This window comes from Gymnoscopelus braueri (assembly GCF_963280865.1).
Source record: "Gymnoscopelus braueri genome assembly, chromosome: 22".
Classification (NCBI taxonomy): Eukaryota; Metazoa; Chordata; class Actinopteri; order Myctophiformes; family Myctophidae; genus Gymnoscopelus; species Gymnoscopelus braueri.
This window is the reverse complement of record NC_137624.1, coordinates 32,832,441-32,851,598: the sequence shown is the minus strand read 5'-3', so window position 1 is coordinate 32,851,598 and position 19,158 is coordinate 32,832,441. Positions and strand designations below refer to the sequence as shown.

Below are 19,158 nucleotides of genomic sequence, written 5' to 3'. Positions count from 1 at the left end.
ACAACGCAGGATTGGTTGTAGATCAGCTATTTTCACTATTTAAAACACTTTTTTTTAAATAATAATAAAAGTGGTTTTGGATGTTTTGTTGGCATATTCATTCACATCCCTGTTGTTGTGTCTACAGAACACTGCCAATGGAGCTCCACCAGGCTTCTATGGAGCCATCGACTTCCAGAATGCTGTAAGCACGCACGCACGCACAAACACACACACACACACACACACACACACACACACACACACACACACACACACACACACACACACACACACACACACACACACACACACACACACACACACACACACACACACACACACTTACTTACTTACTTACTTACTTGTTTAGCCTTGCATGTGAAGTTTGAGTAACTGTTAATGTTATGTGAAATAATTTGCACTCAGTTGTTGAACCGTGTTTTTCCCCTCCCTTTTCTTCTTCGATGTTGAGAGAATATAGGCTATTGCATAGATATTAGAGTGAAAACTGTACATGAATCAATTTTGACTGTTTTTTTAATCTTTTTCTTCTAGAATGTACCCCAGGTGGATGCGGAGGGCTTCTGTATCAGACCAGAAGCAAATGAAAATAATGATATCCTCTTCAATTGGTTTTAGACTATTTTTTACAATTCCCCCCGCCTTATTTCCTTATTAATAATTTATCTTTGGGGTTCATCCCACTTTATTAAGCTCTCTAAGACATCAATATATATATTTTTTCTCTCTGTTTGTATTAGAATAATTTGGGGGGCTTTGACATGAAAAGGTTTGAGTGTTTTGAGAACCTACTAGTCTATAGCACCTGGCCATCTGCACTTGGATTCACCAGGTTTGCATAACATAAGAACCATTAGAAGATATATGCATGGATTAAAGTTCTCAGTGCACTGAAAATAGCCAATCTACAAGCTCAAAACACGTCACACGTGACATGTTGTGAGCTTGTAGATCTGCTATTTTCAGGTATTCATTATTTTAAGATTAAAACACTATTTGAAGGGGTCAAATGAGATTTTATTTTAGCTTTAGTAAAGGCATTAAGTGTCATGGCTCCTTAACCAACGTGTTGCACATGCCAAAGAGAATTCCTTCTATTCGTCGAGTGACTCGGAGGACGAGGACGAGCCCCGGAAGTTCCACGTGGAGATCAAGCCCGTTCAGCCCAACAACGGCACGCACCAGAACCGAGCCACCATCGACGAGCTCAAAGCCTCCATCGGAAACATCATCCTGTCTCCACCTCTCGCCACCACGGTACGGCCTATATACATCTTTTAGACCTTATCCCTTTAAAGGCCGTTCACACTGAGCACTTTAACTATAACTATAAAAATACAGTTTTAAAAATCGTTTTAAGTCTAGTGGATGGCAGAGTTCACACCAACTATAAAAACATCTCTGCTTCAAAGGGAAACTTTTAATTCCCCTAAGCCTCATGTATACTTAGTCACGTAATGTTCAAAAATAGCAGATATACAAGCTCACAATCCGTCCGGGGGAGGGGGATTACTACACAGGCCTACCTAGGCCCAGGGTCCCAAGAGTTCAGGGAGGGGGGCCCCCTAAACCGGAGCCTTTGTGTGAATATAAGGTTATTAACTTTGCATTTCTTGTCAAAGGGCTTAGTCATTCATGGCAATAACACAGTTACCCAAAAGTCCTGTTTATCCTTCCAGTTTATCTATACAACCTAGGACTTAAAAGAGAGGCATGCAGACAAGCAAGTGCAAAACAGCATTGGAAGCTTAAAAATGCTGTTGAGATGCATAATATCATTGCTGTCGGGGTGGAAACCTCATATATGTCCAGAACTGTTACTTTTCCGGATTCAAATACAAAAAAATGCAATACATTGTCGATCTGCAAGTTTGAGCTTGTAGTTTGAATATTTTTGCTACTTTTGTGTGCCATTGGAGTATGATGACGTAGGGCATAAATGTATGAAACAAAACATAAAAAGGGAAAACAAGTTAAAATATGGAGATAAATAATAGGTGACAACATACGATATGCAAGTGCACTCACTGTACTGACCTCTTGGCAGTTGAAATAGTGGTAACACTTGCTATGCATCCACATGTCTTATAACACAAGAGACATTGTGGTGTTGACTGCGAGGGGCCGTTTGTCTCATAATCTGTCTATAAACACGTACCGCATCGCAACACGTTGTGAGCTTGTAGATCTGGGTTTTTTTTTGGAGCAGGAAACCAGTCGATTTACTGGGTCCAACCTTCACTCCAGTTGGACCCAGTGTGTGGACATGAACCTGTTGCTCTGCAACTTCCACATGTTTGTTCTGCCTTACCACCACTAGGGGGCAACAGCAGAATGTCAAACACCACTGTTCATTCATGGAAAGCCAGTTCCATGCAGCCAAAAGCTCTATAAAATAATGATATCACATGAAGTTAGTTAACGAGATGCTGATGTAAAAATAATAGCAATAATAATTGTATTTAATGTACATTGGATGGTTTGAAATTTTAGAGATAAATATATCAATTAATAAAATATAGATAGAAGTGCAAAAAAGACTTTCTGCAAGGTTTCTGTTTATGTCGAGCTTCATGTATTTTTTGCTTTTATTTATTACTGTGCTGAAACCCATGTTAGCTTGTGATAATTGATCATTTAAATTTTTGAAAAAGTAGGTTAAGTATAAAATAGGGCTTAATGTTAGTAACCACACACACACACACACACACACACACACACGCGCGCGCGCATTCACATCATTGACTGGCATGCAGATACAGTCAGCAGGCAGCATGCCTTAGCCGGGTCATAAGGCGTTTCCTCATGCCTTATGAGCGAACCTCCTCCAGTCAACTTATTTCCTTGTTCAGCAGCCTTGAGTCACTCAATCTGTGCTCTACAGTCGCAGCTACTCGCCATTAAAATTTTACAAAACCATCACTACATGTTTGCAGACATCCGCCGCGTGTAAGTGTGTGTGTGTGTGTCTGTATTTGTTTATTTTATTTATGCGTGTGTGTGTGGAGTGAGTGAGTGAGAGGGCATGCTCAACGTAGCAAAGTGGGTTGAGTGAGTTCCGCCCTGCCTGCCGCTCGCCCACCACACTCTCTTACTAAACGTTAAATAACGTCACGAAACCTTACGCTGCTAATGCTCTCTCTGTCACGTTCTCTCTCTCTCTTTCTGTCTCTCTCTCACACACACTCTCTCACACTCTCTGTCTGTATCTCTGTCTCTCTTATCTGTCTCTCTCTGTGTGTCTCTCTCTCTCTCTCTCTCTCTCTCTCTGTCTCTCTCTCTACCCCTCCTCTCTCCCTCCCTCCCTCCCTTTCTCTCTCTTGGCCTTCTTTCTCTCTCTCTCTCTTTCTCTCCCCCCCAGTAGGTTTTATTTTCCTTTTTTGTTTTGTTTCACTCTATTCCTTGTCTTTTATTAGTGCCATTTGGCCGCTTGCGTTGGACATAAGTCATTTGTTTTTATTTGTGGAGTCTATGGAGTTTTTAGTTTCCTATTAAACTTGACAAAAAATGTCTTGTTTTTCTCCAGAAATGGGCAGAATTCAACTGTTTGTTTTAAAGTAAAATAATCAGCCGGGAATCCTGCATTTACGAAAAATTAAAGACTTAAATTGATTTTGTTTCTGTCGGGTGTCCAAAACCGTTTTTATTATTAATTACATTTCTTTTGACAATAGTGAAAGTAGCTGATCTACAAGCTCACAACGCGCTGCATCGCGACGTGTTGTGAGCATGTAGATCCGATATTTTCACGACATCTGTGCAACATTCTTGTATGCTGCATTCATTCATGAAACAGCTAACAAAGCAAAACAAAAAAAGTTGAAAAAATATGGAGATACAAGGTTTCTGCCCGACAGCAACGATTAATTTATGTGCAGTAATAGGCATCTGGAGGAGAAGAATTGTCATTATTTACAGACATTAACCTCAGATTTTTCTCCTACAATTAATTTTGGGGGGATTATATTTTTTTTTAAGAAAAAACATTGATCATCGTTCTGATCTTTTTGTCTGTGATTATCAGCTACTGTAAATATTTGCCAACACGTCTTTACTCCATGACATAAATGCTAAATGTTCTAGAATAAGAAAGAAAGAAAGAGACAGAAAGAAAGAAAGAAAGAAAGAAAAAGCAAATGCAGTCAAGGTGATGACGAACATTGCATCATCTGGTGTGAATTATTGACGGAGATTTTCTTTTCTTTTTTTCTTTTCCCCCCAGTTCTCAGTTTTTCCCCCCTTCTTCATCTTCTTCTTCCCTCTGTCTTCAGTTCAGTTCTCCTCCTGTTTGGTTCCCCTCCACAGTCTTTTTCTTTCCGTTTTTTCCTCCTTTTTTGGGGGTTTTATTGAAACAGCAGTGTGTGGATGTTGTGTGTGTGGGCCAGGGGGGCCGGAGAGGCGGAGAAGAGCCGTAATTGGACCCATTTGCCGCTTAGCGCCTGTGGGACTAAACTCTGGCCTCACACTGCTATGCTGGTTTAACGCTTTAGCTACGTTCCTTAACCCTTTCAAACCGGCAGGAACGCATCTGTGATTTAATTTTTTTTCTTTGGCTATTAAAAAAATAGCAGATATACAAGCTCAAAGCGCGGCACTGAGTGCCGTGCTATATGAGCTTGTAGATCTGCTTTTTTTTTGTTTTTAATAGCAGCGAAAATAGCAGCGAACATTTTTAACTCAAATCTTTGCATCTGGGGATTCTACAAATGTCCTCTAAATCCTGACAGTTTTTCTTTTGAAAAAAACTTATGTTGCTATAATAGCAGTGGTTCTCAAATTTTTTTCATGTCAAGGACCACCCAAAATGATATGTATTTGTCTGCGGACCCCTCCCCCCCCCTCCAACTCAAAATATTGTTCCAGGGACCCCCAGTAGTAAGTTTTGAGTAAAAAATGTTTGCTTAAAAAAATATGTATATTCACCATTCACCATTTTCCAAAAATAGCAGATCTACAAGCTCATAGCACGGCTCTCGGTGGCGCGCTAGGAGCTTGTACATCTGCTATTTCTTAATAACCAAAGTATAAAATAATGGTTTAAGTGGTTACACAGATGCGTTCCCCGGTCTAAATGGGTTAAACCCCATTCTGTTGCTCTTTCAACTCCCCCTCCCCAAAACCTCCCTTCAACCCCCCCCCCCCACCGCCCCCTTCTCGTGTGAATAAATTCTTTCTTGAAATTGATGCGGTAAAGTTTCCATAGGGGCCTTACGGTGGTCCACGACGTCGTCCATATCTTATGTTAGGGGGCAGCGTGACATGGCAGATTTATGTAGCAGGTCACAGCTCTGTCGAGGGGGAAGTTACAGTATGCTTAATGGGTAAAAATCCGTCGCGCGGCGGTGCCGCACGTCATAATAATAATAATCAGACTTGCGTAGCGCTTTTCTTAGCACCCAAAGTTGCTTTACAAAACAAAATAAACAACTTTATTAACACATTGAGTGCCAGGGTTTTTTTAAAACAGGGTACAGTCAGTGCCTGGATTTTTAACCATTTTTGAACCTTTTTCAAGTAGTCACAAAATATTTTCAGTGATCACCGTCCTCACGGTGATCCCCTCATTACACACATAGAGGTCTCGTACAATCGGGGGAAAAAAATTAAAAACATTCGGTAATCCGTTCCATAGTTGCAGCCAGTTGAAAATAGTCAAAAATAGTCAAAAATACATAGTAAAAAAAAAAAGTACACAGGAGCCGAGATACAGGCTTTTGAAGTCATAAGTTAACCAGGAAGTGGATTAAAGTCTAAATCTTCGAAAAATGATATCTCCTGGTGCTGTGAAGGAAAAAAAATAATAATAATTGTTTTTTCCACACACCTGGCACACCTCGTTTGGATTATGAAAAACGGCCCGGACCGTTTTTGGCACTCAATGTGTTAGGAGCGAAAAAGTCTAAGTCTAAGGCTAAAAACATTAAGCTAAGACTAAAAAGCAGAAAGGGAGATTTTGTTTTACGTTGAAAATAGACGATACGTAAGCTCGCTAGTGCGCTTGCAGATTGGCTATTTTCGGCGCACGGTGACATCTAAATGGGGCTTTTCGTTGCAGTGTTGGAAGGGGGCACCACCACCAGGTTGTGTACCTGATTGATGGTTGGTTGTAGCGCGGGGGGGGGGGGGGTGGGGGGGGGGGGGGGTTGGAGGGAGACGCATAGCCCTGTGCTGACGAATTCTTCACCCTAGGTTTAATGTCTGGTATGTGTGAGTGCACACTAATCCTGTGATATATACACTGTCTTTTTAACTGTGAAGTGGAAAATTGCCTCCGCCGCTTGGGAATAAGTTAATAATATAGTTTTCAGGCCCTTTTTAAAGTGTCAGTTATACTTTTTTTTTCATTGCGGTTCCGTAGATCTGCAGTCTCTCTCTTAAGCTTTTATTTATTCGTTTTTTTCCAAAGACGGTTCTTGAGAAAACAAGGCGTCGTTCCGCATATAAATAAACGTTTAAAAAGTGACACATTGTGGACCTTTGAACTTGAGCCATGTTGTTGTTGTGAATGTTACAGTTGTGATGTTAAAGTTAGAAAAAGTCGTAGAATTGAACACTCCAAAGCCTTTACTATGTGTATTATGCTCTACTTTTATTTACTGTATTCTACTGTGCGTGTACCTTACAGCATGTTACTTTATGTATTGCTCTACCTGGGAATGATGATTAGTGGAGGTTTAATATATGGTCACTGTCGAGCTTGTAGATCGGCTATTTTCGCTACTTTTGTGTGACTCTGTAGTACGACAAAGTAGGGCATTAATTTACCAAAAAAAACTATACCGTTGAAATATGGAGATACAAGGTTTCTGCCCGACAGCGACGATATATAGTGGAGTATTAGTAGAAAGTTAAACGGTGGGTCTTTTGCACGGCTGTGCTTTGATTAATGAAGGCCTGTTTGTGTTTTTCAGGGTCAGCTACGGAGGAACCAGTCCAGTAAGTATTTTCCCCCCTTCGTCTGTCCGATGTGTGTATGTGTGTGATGTTTGATGACTGTACAGGGGGGCCAGCGCTACCACTTCTCCACCACATTTCACTTGACCCCGGCTCGCTTTTTTTTGACAACTCGTCTTTAAAAAAAGACACCAGAATCCTTGCCAAAAGCAACACGTCCGACCGAGGCAAAAGTGCACAGCAGTTCTTTTCTGTACGTGAGGGGATTCTCCCTTCTAACGTACAAATAAGATTTACGTCTTTATTATCTTTTATTATTTTTGTATTATTTCACATGTCAGAAATTATCTTTAAAAAAATGTTTGGAACACAGCTTTTATTTGTTTTGCTGTTTTAAGAGTTTTACCAGTGGATATTGTTAAAACCTAAGAAAGGTTTTTACATATGAGTCAGGAATACACGTTTTTATAATGACTTATTTGAGCCTTTTTATCGATTTCAGAGGTGTTTATTTTAAAGGTAAGATACATTTTCAGGTCAGGATACCAGTTCTTCACCAATGTACCAAATCAGGAGATCAAACCTCATCAGCTTAAAATTTTAAATGTTCCAATTTGGTATGCTCTTGATGTTGATTTTCATCACTTCCAATTTCACTAGTTTATCCCGTATTCCGAGAAGAGTTCTTTCTCCTGATTAGATTAGATTATATTGGTATCCCGACCTGAAAATTAAGCTAGAGAGACGAGGAAACCCCAGTTACTGAACAAACACTCTATAATGTAGTAATGATTACTACACTTATTTCAACAAAACTATTTTATTTTACATAATAGTGCTGTTGACCACATGACTACAGTGTTATATTTTATCACTGAAACACTGTCATAGAGTTTAAGTTGATTAATCAAAGGTATTGACATTGATAGATATATACTCTACACATGCGTAGGGGTGTCAGGAGCATCTTCACTAAGCCCTAAGGCTCAGGTAGCAGGTGAGTAGCAGGTGTTATGTACTGTACTTTAAGCTGGAGAAGCCTCCTCCTCACCCACAGCTGTCACTCTACCTATCACACCATCCCCATCATCACAGAACCTGCCACTATGATGCTACAACCTGCTAACAACAAGCTAATTAAGGCTGTGTCCACAAAAGTGTTTTTACCCCCCAGCTCCGGAGTTGAAATATTCACCTTCGTCACAAAATAATAATAATAAAAATACTTGGGACGATATTTAAACTCTGGGTGACCAGATAATAAGCCAGATGTGAACGCACAGCATAAAATAGACGCTCAGTCACGCTGCTGGTGTTTCCAGCATAGCGTAAATATGTGGCGCTCCCATTGAAAACGTTTCGGAGGGGGGAAAAAATCACCTTGGTGGACACAGCCTCCTAACAGCTATTTCACAACTTCTGATATTATGTTCTCTTACTGTAAACTGTGTCGAATGCCAAAATAGCAGATCTACAAGCTTACAACATGTTGCGTTGTGAGCTTGTTGATCTGCTATTTTCGGTCTGCAACAAAGTAATAAATCAGGCTTAACCACATGAATCCAAGCATCGCTATTTTGGGATGTACATTTGGCAAAAATAGTAGATCTACAAGCTTACAATGCGGCAGTTTTCAGCAAAGAGACTTGGTGTAGTCAGTGAAACAAGGAGGAGGCCTACTAGAGAGCCATGGGATGGGGGACCCCGGGCAAAGTACATAGAGGGTTTAAAGCGCAATGCATACGCCTTCCAACGTCCAAACCTTTCTTCGGAAAGGGAGGTGATATAACTAACGACCAAATTGACGTAATTCTGAACTTCTGAGAACTTCTCAGAACTTTCCTTGGGAACCTGTGCACCTCCAGCTGTCCGAACCCCCGCGTCGGAAGGTTGTATGTTTTGCGCTTAAGTGGTTACGCCTACAGTGTGTGACTTATGTCGATTATTGAGGTGGGTCTTCTTACTGCTGTTGTCAGAATTACTTAAATTACTTAAAACAAACATGTTTGTCGCAAAGTGTTTGACAGAGACAAAGGGAAAATCATTACCCGTTAAACAGGGCAGATGATAAAACAATAACCAATCAACTGCATAAAAAGCAAAGAAATGAGGCCAAGTTGGTAGTGTGATGGACAGGAGGAAAGATAAGTGGACAACATTTAAGCTGGTAAAGATGAGAGAGTTTAATTGAAGTAAGCTTTATTACCTAATGGTTCTTGAGTCTGGATTAAATTATGAGAAAGGGTTTGGCTGAGATGTTGAGGCTAGATATTTGTGGATTCTTCTTTGGGATTCTGGTTAGTGTACAACACTGTTCAAAAAACAGACTGGCCGATGCCATGTGGCACAGAGCAGTTTGACGGTCATTCGTTATACTGCACTGGTTCTCAAAGTGTGAGGTCCGGGGACCCCCAGGGGTCCTTGAGGGGGTTCCAGGGGGTTCCCCTGCTAAATGATTGGTAACTCTGAGAATGTTATGGGGGTCCGTGGCCCTAATGGGTAGTAAACTGGGGGTCCTTGGAATTAAAACGTTTGAGAATCACTGCTGTACTGTACAGTATATGACTTTTGACAAAATAATCTTTGGATAAAGATTATATAACCTAATTATGTGATGATAAACCGAATCTAAATACAATGTGATATGTAACAACAAAGAACAATGGGGGGATGTGCTTCCAAACTGGCCCAAAAGTATGAAAATATATTAAATGGGAAGCTCCTTGAATGCAGAACAATTATATATTTCTTTTTAATGGTGCTATAAAGCATTGCAGTTCAACAAGCACCTTTTAAAAGCAAGGAACACTGGATTAGGCTAGGTTAGGCTGTCAACAGACAATGTGTTTCCAACTAGAGCTGGAAATGGAGCATCCTTTTTCGTTTGTTTTCATATTTTTCATGTCACTGTCGGCCAACAATGACTCAACAGAAGCACTCCATCTTTGTTTACTTCAGCCCCAGTGCAAGCAGGCAGCCATTAACATAGACAGCGTCCAGCAATGGGACTAGACTAGCAGAAAGACTTGTGTTGTTGGAATACTACGGTCCAAACCGATCTCTTCCGTTTGTTGTTGTTGTTTTTTTTGGTCAATCAAAAACTTTTGACTGGTTTCCTTGTTATGTCTCCCGACTTCTTCAGTGTTTTCTGACGCACAAAGCATCCAAACTGATTCAAGATTCACACAAGTTTTATTTGTCACTGACTCGTGCAAGTAATAAAGTACTGTATGTGCCAATGAAATGTTGGTGGGACGTTGAGGAATACTCTGGAGCCCATGAGCAAGGCTGTCAAATGCTAACTTAACATTTTCTTGCTGGTGATTTTTTTTACTGATCACTGTGGGCCATGGTCTCTTTTACTAGATTCTTCTTAAAGACTTAGATGACAATTATTATTTCCATATGACATGTCTGTGACATTAAATATGCTAATTATTTGTTTCTCACCCTAATAGGTGATGAGCTGGCCAAACCCAGAATGCCAACATCGTTTAATGAGTAAGTATTTGAGCAAAAGTCTTACTGTAAAGGACCGGGAGTGTTTTACACCTGTGATGTGACAATAAAATTGACTCAGATTCATTTCATTCTTTTGTCTCTCTGTCTCTATAGCAAGCTGACCAACAATGACCTGCTCTCCTTGGATCCCTTTGGACCCTCCACCCTGGCAGGCTCTTCATCCTCTGTATCTCCATCAACAGGTAAAACCCTCGCTCCTGTTTCCGTTTTTGCTATAAAGGAAAAAAAAAACGTGCACATTTTTTATTCCCTTAACCCACAAGACCGGGAATGCATCTCTGTCATTTTAAGATTTCTTTGGCTATTAAAAAATAGCAGACATACAAGCTCGTCGCGCGGCACCGAGTGCCGTGCTACGAGCTTGTAGATCTGTTTTTTTTTTTTAATCGTGAAAATGTGTGCAAATCTTTACAAATGTCTTCTAATTTTTTTCTGAAAAACTTATGTTGCTATAATATCAGTGGTTCTCAAACTTTTTCATGTTGAGGACCCGCAAATGTATATGTATTTGGCCGCCGACCACCATTAAAATATGTTGTTCCAGGGACCAGCCAGAAGCAAAGATTTTAGTTAAAATGTTTGTTTCCAAAAATATATGTATTCAAAGATTTGCACAAATGTTCAAGATATTTCAAAAATAGCAGATCTACAAGCTCGTAGTGCGGCACTCGGTGCCGTGCTATGAGCTTGTAGATCTGTTATTTTTGAATAGCCAAAGTATAAAAGAATGGTTATAGCTCACATCTAAAATGTCACAGATGCGTTCCCGGATTGAATTGGGTTAAGCCTGATTTATACTTAGTCATACGCTGGTGTCGCCCATGCCGGACACAGCAGCTCTACGAGCTTGTAAGTTATCTGCTGTTTCCCCTGCGGTACGGACTACAAAACATTACTTTCATCCCCTTTTTACATTCCATTTCTCAAGTAAAACTCTTTGTGTGAAATCCTAACGTGTCCATAGGTTCAGGGGGGATAATAATAATAATAATAATCTTGTGGGCTAACTCCCTCTTTCCTCCAGTGGTCATTCAAAGTTAAACACTTAAACCACTATATGTATGTAACCTTTATTTAACCCATCTGTGTCATTTTAGATTTTTAGCTATAAGCATTATTTTATACTTTTGGCCTTGACAAGAAAAGGCTTGAGCACCACTGATATAGCAACAATAGTTTTTTAGAAGACATTTGTCAAATGTTTGACAAATGAACCAAAAAATATGTATTCAAAGATTTGCTCACAATTTCACGATTAAAAAAAAATCGCAGGTCTATAAGCTCATAGTGCAGCACTCGGTGCTGCGCTATGAGCTTGTATATCTGCTATTTTTGAATAGCCAAAGAAATCTAAAATGACACAGATGCGTTCCCGGATTGAATGGCTTAAAGGTCGGGTCTATAATGCATAATAATGCACTTATGAGGCTTCATAACACTCGTTATAAATGTTCATACAACTTATAACAACGTTTATGACATAATTATTATAAGTGCTGGTCATAATGCATTATAAGCTCAGCGGAACAGCACATAACTACCATAACTTTAACGTGTCTTTGTTATATAAGTTGTTATGCATAATTATAAACATTTATGAGTAACGAGTGTTATGAAGCCGTATACAGTAAGTGCATTATAATGCATTATAAATGCAATTATAATGCATTATAGACCCGACCTCTAAGTAAAGTGTTACCTGATAGTTATAATGGGCTGTTCTGCTGAGCTTATAATGCATATGCCCCCCCTCATCCCTAGAAAGGCAGTAGTTTAAAGTATTTAAAACGTTTTTGACAATTTGTATAAAACATTAAAAAACTCTTCGTAATCAATAGAATAATCGCTAAGACAATAATTTCAATCATTTAAGTCTACTCACATACTTTTACTAGTCTTTGTATTGTCCATAGTCGCTGGGTTGGAAACGTTTAGTCTCAGGTCAGTGGCAGATCAGAGAGCTGACCCCTGCTACCAACACATGAGAGCGGTAGCACTGTTCTGTTCTATCTGATGCTACTGACGGTGTTCTGAACCAGTGGTTTTCAACACTTTTCATATCAAGGTCCATTATTTATTCGGCATTCGAGCCACGGAACACCATTTGATGAGATTTAGCCTCTCAGACCCCAGACGTTAATATTTTGTAATCTTTGGATGAGATTTTGTCCACAATTTCATGTTGTACTGATGTTGGTTACATAGGAGAGATAACAGGCAAATAACAATGGTCCATTTGGTTACCAACTCTCCATCATTTAGCTGGGGACCACCTGGAACCACGTCAAGGACCACTGGTGGTCCCCGGACCACTGGTTGAGAACCACTGTTCTGAACCATTTCAATCTATGTATCTGCCTTGTCTGTCTGTCACCTTCATAGATAAGAGTTCATATTTATCAATGTATTTGTAGTTTGTTGGGGGAATCTGTCTCGGAGGCCTAAATGCCCTAACCACTTAAACCCTATAATATAGGCTATAATATAGGGTTTAAGAGTCATTAGCCACAACAACAAAGTATATTATACAGTACTTTGTTGTCTTCCAGGGGTCTGTGCTAGACCTCCTCCTTTTGTTCCCTACACCAAATCTCTGCTGAAAATAGCCAATCTACATAGTGTAGCTTGTAGATGTGCAATTTTCGGGTATTTTGACATGCCCAGAAGAAGGCCACTATGGTTCATGTGTTTAATTCCAAATGTAATCTTATGAAAATGTCCGTGCCTTTGCTGGGTGAGATTTCTGCAACATTGTTAGATTGACGGTGTGATTTCTCATGGTCTCAGCGTTTAAACAGAGTGACGTTAGCACTGACCCATTGCCTGGGCTAAGCGTAATCCACAGTTAATTGGCACCTCGTCCGGGGTCAGAGGGCCGGCTATAAGGCCCACTGGCACGTAATGTTGTCAAACAGTATCTCGTTACTGTCAAAGGTCCCGGCTTAGAAGCCAAAAGAGCAGCGCAAAGTACCCCGATTACCATACGCCGGCCGGGACTTAAGGCCCTGCTTAGGGCCGGTTAAATCTCCCTGTGTGTACAGTGTGGAGGCAGTGGTTGGTCGTTGCCAGAGTTTGCGAGAGAAATAAGCAACCAGGTTTATGGAAATAAGCCCGAAAAGAAGTGACTTGGCCACATGACCACTTCAAACCTATTAATGAAGTGCATCGACTATTTGAAAATAGCCGTTCTACAAGCTCACAACGCGTCGTGTGAGCTTGTACATCTGCTATTTACAAATCTAGGGGCACAAAAATAAATGAAAATGTATTCGTTTTTAAACAACACCATGGGGGTCCCTGGCATTTTCAAATGGGGGTCCGAGGACAAATACATTAAAATTTGTGGGTCCTTGACTTGAAAATGTTTGAGAAGAACCACTGGTTTAAACAATAATTTAACAATTTGAAAGCAAGCCCAAATAAAGCCTCCCAATAAAAAAATGCAACCAGCAACTACCAATATTTACAAGCAGACATGGCAACACTGGTGTGGACATACAGTACATGGCGAAAATCCTGAGTGTTAGTTTAACTCTGAAAGTGTGAAAAATAGACTTTGGGGGAGTGAAGTGAGCACTGAGGATTGTGCTGTGTATTAGCATGCTCTTAACACACTCATGACACATTCTAGGCTGTGAAGAAGGTAATCTGCTGTTGAGGGAGTTTTGTCGCTTGGAAAATAATTATTCTTGGTTGTTGCTTGATTTATTTTCTACTTATCTGTTTATATTTTATTTATTTCACTGTATTCTTTCGTCATACTTTAATTTAGATTTTACTGCACCGACCTTTTTCTGAGTTCGTTTTATTTGCTGTAATGTTGTTTAGCTCGTACTCTGTCGCAAGATGGTGTCACGTGCCGAAAATAGCCTATCTACGAGCTCACAAGCTCATAAGTGAGCTATTTTTGGCACTCGACACCGTCGTACGATGAAGTAGAATTCAGGTTTCACCGTTTATTCTATTCTCTTGTGGTTTTTACCTGTGTGTCATCTCTTCCACCTGCCCCATGTCAGACCTTGCGTCTATTTTCCTACCGATCCCTACATCACCGTCTCTTCTAAGGAGTGACTTAGAAATCTTATTGCCACAGGCCCCAGGTAAATTGTGTGTGTGCTCCATTCGGTTAACACCCAACGGAAGAATGCTTTTTCAGCATGCAATTTGACCCCACATTTTTTTTTATTGCACATTAAGAGATTAACCTTTGCCGTTTTAATTGCTGTTTGTAGTTTAGATGTTTGTAAATCTTTAATTTATTTTATTTTTACAAGAGATTTGACACGAATACATTTCATGTACCATTCAGCCTTGAACGTGCATGGCAATGCGTCACATTGCGACACTTTGTGAGCTTGTAGATCGGCCATTTTTGCCAAAGTTGGCCTGTTATGAATAGGCAGGCTAGAGTTAACGTGGTTGATGTTCCGTAGAGGTTGCAGGTGGTTGACTAACTGGCTGACGTTAGATCTTTATGATAACCACTGCTTCTTATCATGAAAGTCACATTTCATCATCATCTGAAACACCACCGTGCATTACTGACTCGCTCTTTAACGTGACAAAAATGGTTCTAATTGTGCAAGTGGACATTTGTGTAATTTATATATATACATGTGTGTGTATATATATATATATATATATATATATATATATATATATATATATATATATATATATATATATATATATATATATATATATATATATATATATATAATATAACAGATGTTTTACTAAATGTTTCATGTTTCAGCATTAATTTCTATACATCGTTGCTGTCAGACAGAAACCTTGTAATCTCCATATTTGAACGTACTTAAACGTAAGAGTGGCGTGCAAAAGTAGCAAAAATAGCAGATCAACAGGCTCACAAAGCATCACAACGCGTTGTGAGCTTGTGAATTGGCTATTTTTGGAGGATTTTTGGGTGTGAGAAAGTGGCTAAGTGTGTCTGCTTTTACAAATATTGAGCTAATGAAATGTACTAGAGTAAATAACAACTCAATTGGCACGCAGGTTCTTTTTTTTCCATTATTGTGAAAAGTAACTTTTGCGACTTGCTTTTGTGATCCTACTCTGCTCTATCCCCCCCACCCACCCCACCCATACCCCTCTGCACGCCGTACCCACCCTCACCTCAGCTGAGTTGGCACCGCCACAAGAGGCCCAATCCCCTCCCTTAACAGTAGTAACCCAGCAGTCCAAAGACGTCTCCTCTCTGGCCTCGCCTTCGTCGTCTCCCTGGGACTGTCCCGAAAACGCTTTTGAGTTACTGCAGCCCACCCCGGCCCCCCGGGCCCAGAGCGCTCCCATCACCCGTCCCCCTGCCGAGCCGCTCCCAGACCCAGATAGCCCTCCCAAGAGCGTAGACGCTCTCTCCTCGTTGTCGTGGACCCAGAGCCAGTGGATCGCCTTCAGCGATAACTTTGCCCCGCCTCGACGCCTTCAGAGCCCGGGCCAGCTGGTAAACGCCAACGTCACCTACAGGGCAACCCGCTTCTTCTCTGACGACCCTGCTGACCCCTACAACAACGACGAAATAGGCAACGGTGGCGATAGAGGAGGAGATGGCGCCCCCTGTGTCTCGGAGGCGTCCTCTGTACTTTCAGATAGGAGAGTGTCTCCACCAAGCCAAGTGCAACATGGTAACGCCGTAATAATTGCTGCGAGTGTTGTGAGTGGTGTTTTGCGCTTGGGTTTTCTTTTGTTTGTCTGTTGTTTTGCTTGAATTTGTTGTTTTCCTTTTTTGGACATTTTCATTTGTATCTTTTCATTTACTTATTGTTTATTTGCCTTGTTATTTTTTGACTTTTGTTAAGAGAACTGTCTTGTTTTTTTTTGGTTGGTTTTTCTGAGGCATGTATTCATTTGGTTTGCTAATTAGTTTGCATAAGAGTTATTTTATTTTCATTATTGAGTTTTGGAATGTACTTCTTTTGGAATGTACTTCTTTGAGTGTCATTTGTTTTTGATGGTTGTTTGTCATGTTTGAGAACTTGCTAGAAAATTTGCAAATCTAAATCCCATTGTGCTGCTATGAGGAGATCAGCATTATAGCGTGGCAAAAAGAATCTATCTCTATTCGTTAATTTCACATATACATAACTTACACTCGACGTGAAACAACCAAGTGAATCGGCAAAGTTTCCCTTTAACGCATGATGGTTTTCTTTGCACTTACTGAGTGAAATACGTATTGTGACTGTGTTGTAACATGTTGTGATGGTTTTCATTCCTCTAGCCTAGTTCAGACCCAAGATTCGATCCGAGATGATAAAAAAAAAATCATTTTGAGCCCGATTTATACTTCGTCATATGACTTTGTCGCATGTCGAAAATAGTCAACCTACAAGCTCACAACGCGGCGCGGATGCGACGCGTTGTGAGCCTCTAGGTCTGCGTGCGACCCATCACCCGATGGAGCATGAATTAGGCTTCAGAATGGTGTGGAGAAACATTGCAGCCGTCTGCATTCCGCGTTGGATTCTCCTTGTTTTGTCGTATGCCTGACCGTGACTGTGTTTGTTCATGTTTAGTGCCAGCCGCCCCCAACCGACCCACCACCCCGCTGACAGCAGGAGCCCTGGTGCCCCCGCCACGACCCTCCTCAAGACCCAAAATACCCACCGGCGCCAAACTCACCGGCATCACTGAGATTGTAAGTGCCACACACCATCACCTTGTATCTCCATTATTTCATCTTCATATGTTTATTTTCTTTTTCATAAATGAATGCCCTGTTTTCTACTTCGTCGTTTGACAACGTCAAGTGAAATGAGAGAAAATAGCTGATCTACGAGCTCACAACCTGTCGTGATGCGACTCGCCGTGAACTCATAGATTTTTTTTTTTTATTGCCCAATTTTTTGCCCAAAATAGGGATGCCAGGTTGAAAATGGTTAAGTGTGTCTGTGAATTTGATAAATATTGAACCAATGAAAAGTATTAACAAGAGCTTGCAACTAAATAATAACTCCACAGATCCACTGGAACACAGGTTCTTTTTTTTCCTCTTCTATTTCCTGAAAAGTAACGTGTAAGGTTTCCACCAGACGGCGACAACATGCAATTTCTATTGATGAACGTTGAAAAGGCTGAATATTAAAATAGGAAATGACTCTGAAATCCATCCAATCAGGTACGACCGTTCAGCCCGCCCAAGATGGCCAACGCCAGCCCGCCGCCCACGGCGGCACCGTTGGCCCGGGCAGAAAGCTCCTCCTCCCTGTCATCCAACTCCAACGCATCGCTCAGCGCCAGCAACACGCCCACAGTTGGTAAGGACACGCCCCCCCCCAGAGAGCCTCCACATTACCTTGATATAAGCCCCTTGATATGGTCCCCTCCTTTTTCCCCTCTACACCAAATCTCTTTGCCGAAAGAGCTGCTATTTTCGCTGAATGTTCACCTGATTTCACCGAATGTTCTCCTGTTATGACATGCCCAGAATATAGATGCTAGAGCTCTATGTGGTTAATGATACTTTTACTTAGTTTTCTTCTACAGACCATATTCACACAGCGGCTATTTACATTTTAGCAAAATGACCTCTCTGTGAATATAGTCAACTGTCCTACTTTCCTTTAGTTTCCCCTCTGCACATCCCTCCACTCCTACCCAACTCCTTACTTATGTTCCCTTTAAGGCTGCAGTATACGTCTTGCCAAAACGAAGGTCTTAAGAAGAAAATGGTGTCATTGCATCAAAAACAAACAAACACGCTTTGTGCCGAAGTTTTTGCAGATCTTGTACCTCCTAGGTTTTCTAACTATAGCTGAACATCACCACAGATGACACCAGTGCGAACATCATCTCGCGTGTGATTGGTCAGAAATTCAATGTGCATGTCGGTTTATTTGGTTTTATTTCCACAATCAGATCCAGGTGTCAGTTTCAGCAAGCCGAAAAAACAACGTTATACTTCTTTTGAAGTACAGCTGTGAAAGTGGGGTCCAGGGACCCTTTGGGTTCCTTGAGGTGGTCCCAAAAGGACCCTTAAAGGTCTGTAACACTGAGAGTGAACCAAATGGACCCTTACGGATCCATTTGGTTCCATTTGTACACTCTCAGTGTTATGGAGATCCCTAACATTTTAAAGTTTGAGAACCACTTAAGTACAGTCTGCTGCCAGCTTTACTCCTCCTCCTTCACTTGTCTCCTCCTTCACTCCTCCCCTCCTCCTCCCTCCTTCACTCCTTTCCTCTCCTTCACTGGTCTACATACAGATCGGGAGCAGAGCCGCGCTCCCTCCCTCTCCTCTCCTCCTCCAGAGACCGAGCTCCTCCTCTCTCCCTCTCCTTTGTTTCTGCTCAGTCAAAGTGAGTCTGCCTTTCTCCCTGCTCCTCCCTGCACCTCCATCTCTACCATAGATCCTTCTGATGCCCCCCCCCTTCTTAAAAAACCTTCATTTACCCGTTAAAGCTGCAATCCATAACTTATGTCCCACTGTTTCCTGGGATTAGAAACCCTGGTCTTCCGTTGCACGAGAGACCAAATTTCACCGCTTCGTCCAGGGGAGATATGAGCTTATAAGCTTCAGGCAGTACTACTTGTCATACCACGACACCGGGGTGTAAATGTCTCAACGGAAGAGCAGGGAGACTACCTCCAACCACTGCACATGTAATAGTTGTATTGTATTAACATACTCTACCATACAGATTGGTTAAAATACCCTTTTATTCATTAGAATAAGTTCCGGATTGCAAGTTTTATCTGCTTCTCGTTTATCTCTGT

General features: G+C 41.0%; 2 protein-coding genes across 2 annotated transcripts in view; both read left to right on the top strand.

Annotated features, from left to right (window-relative positions):
- LOC308078599 (F-BAR domain only protein 2-like) overlaps positions 1 to 19,158 on the top strand; it is an 89,971-nt gene that overhangs the window by 53,529 nt on the left and 17,284 nt on the right. Inside the window, 9 exon segments of the mRNA XM_080419834.1 lie at positions 128 to 184; positions 538 to 600; positions 1,081 to 1,260; positions 6,915 to 6,939; positions 7,850 to 7,894; positions 10,356 to 10,398; positions 10,513 to 10,601; positions 16,959 to 17,080; positions 17,561 to 17,699. Coding sequence (XP_080275960.1) covers positions 128 to 184; positions 538 to 600; positions 1,081 to 1,260; positions 6,915 to 6,939; positions 7,850 to 7,894; positions 10,356 to 10,398; positions 10,513 to 10,601; positions 16,959 to 17,080; positions 17,561 to 17,699 — 763 coding nt within the window.
- On the top strand, positions 13,135 to 16,668 carry LOC308078231 (uncharacterized protein; the record flags this gene model as incomplete). The annotated part of the gene is made up of 5 exons (XM_080419351.1): positions 13,135 to 13,153; positions 14,051 to 14,062; positions 14,436 to 14,519; positions 15,564 to 16,067; positions 16,664 to 16,668. The coding sequence occupies 5 exons, from the start codon at positions 13,135 to 13,137 to the stop codon at positions 16,666 to 16,668; spliced, it is 624 nt and encodes a 207-aa protein (XP_080275477.1).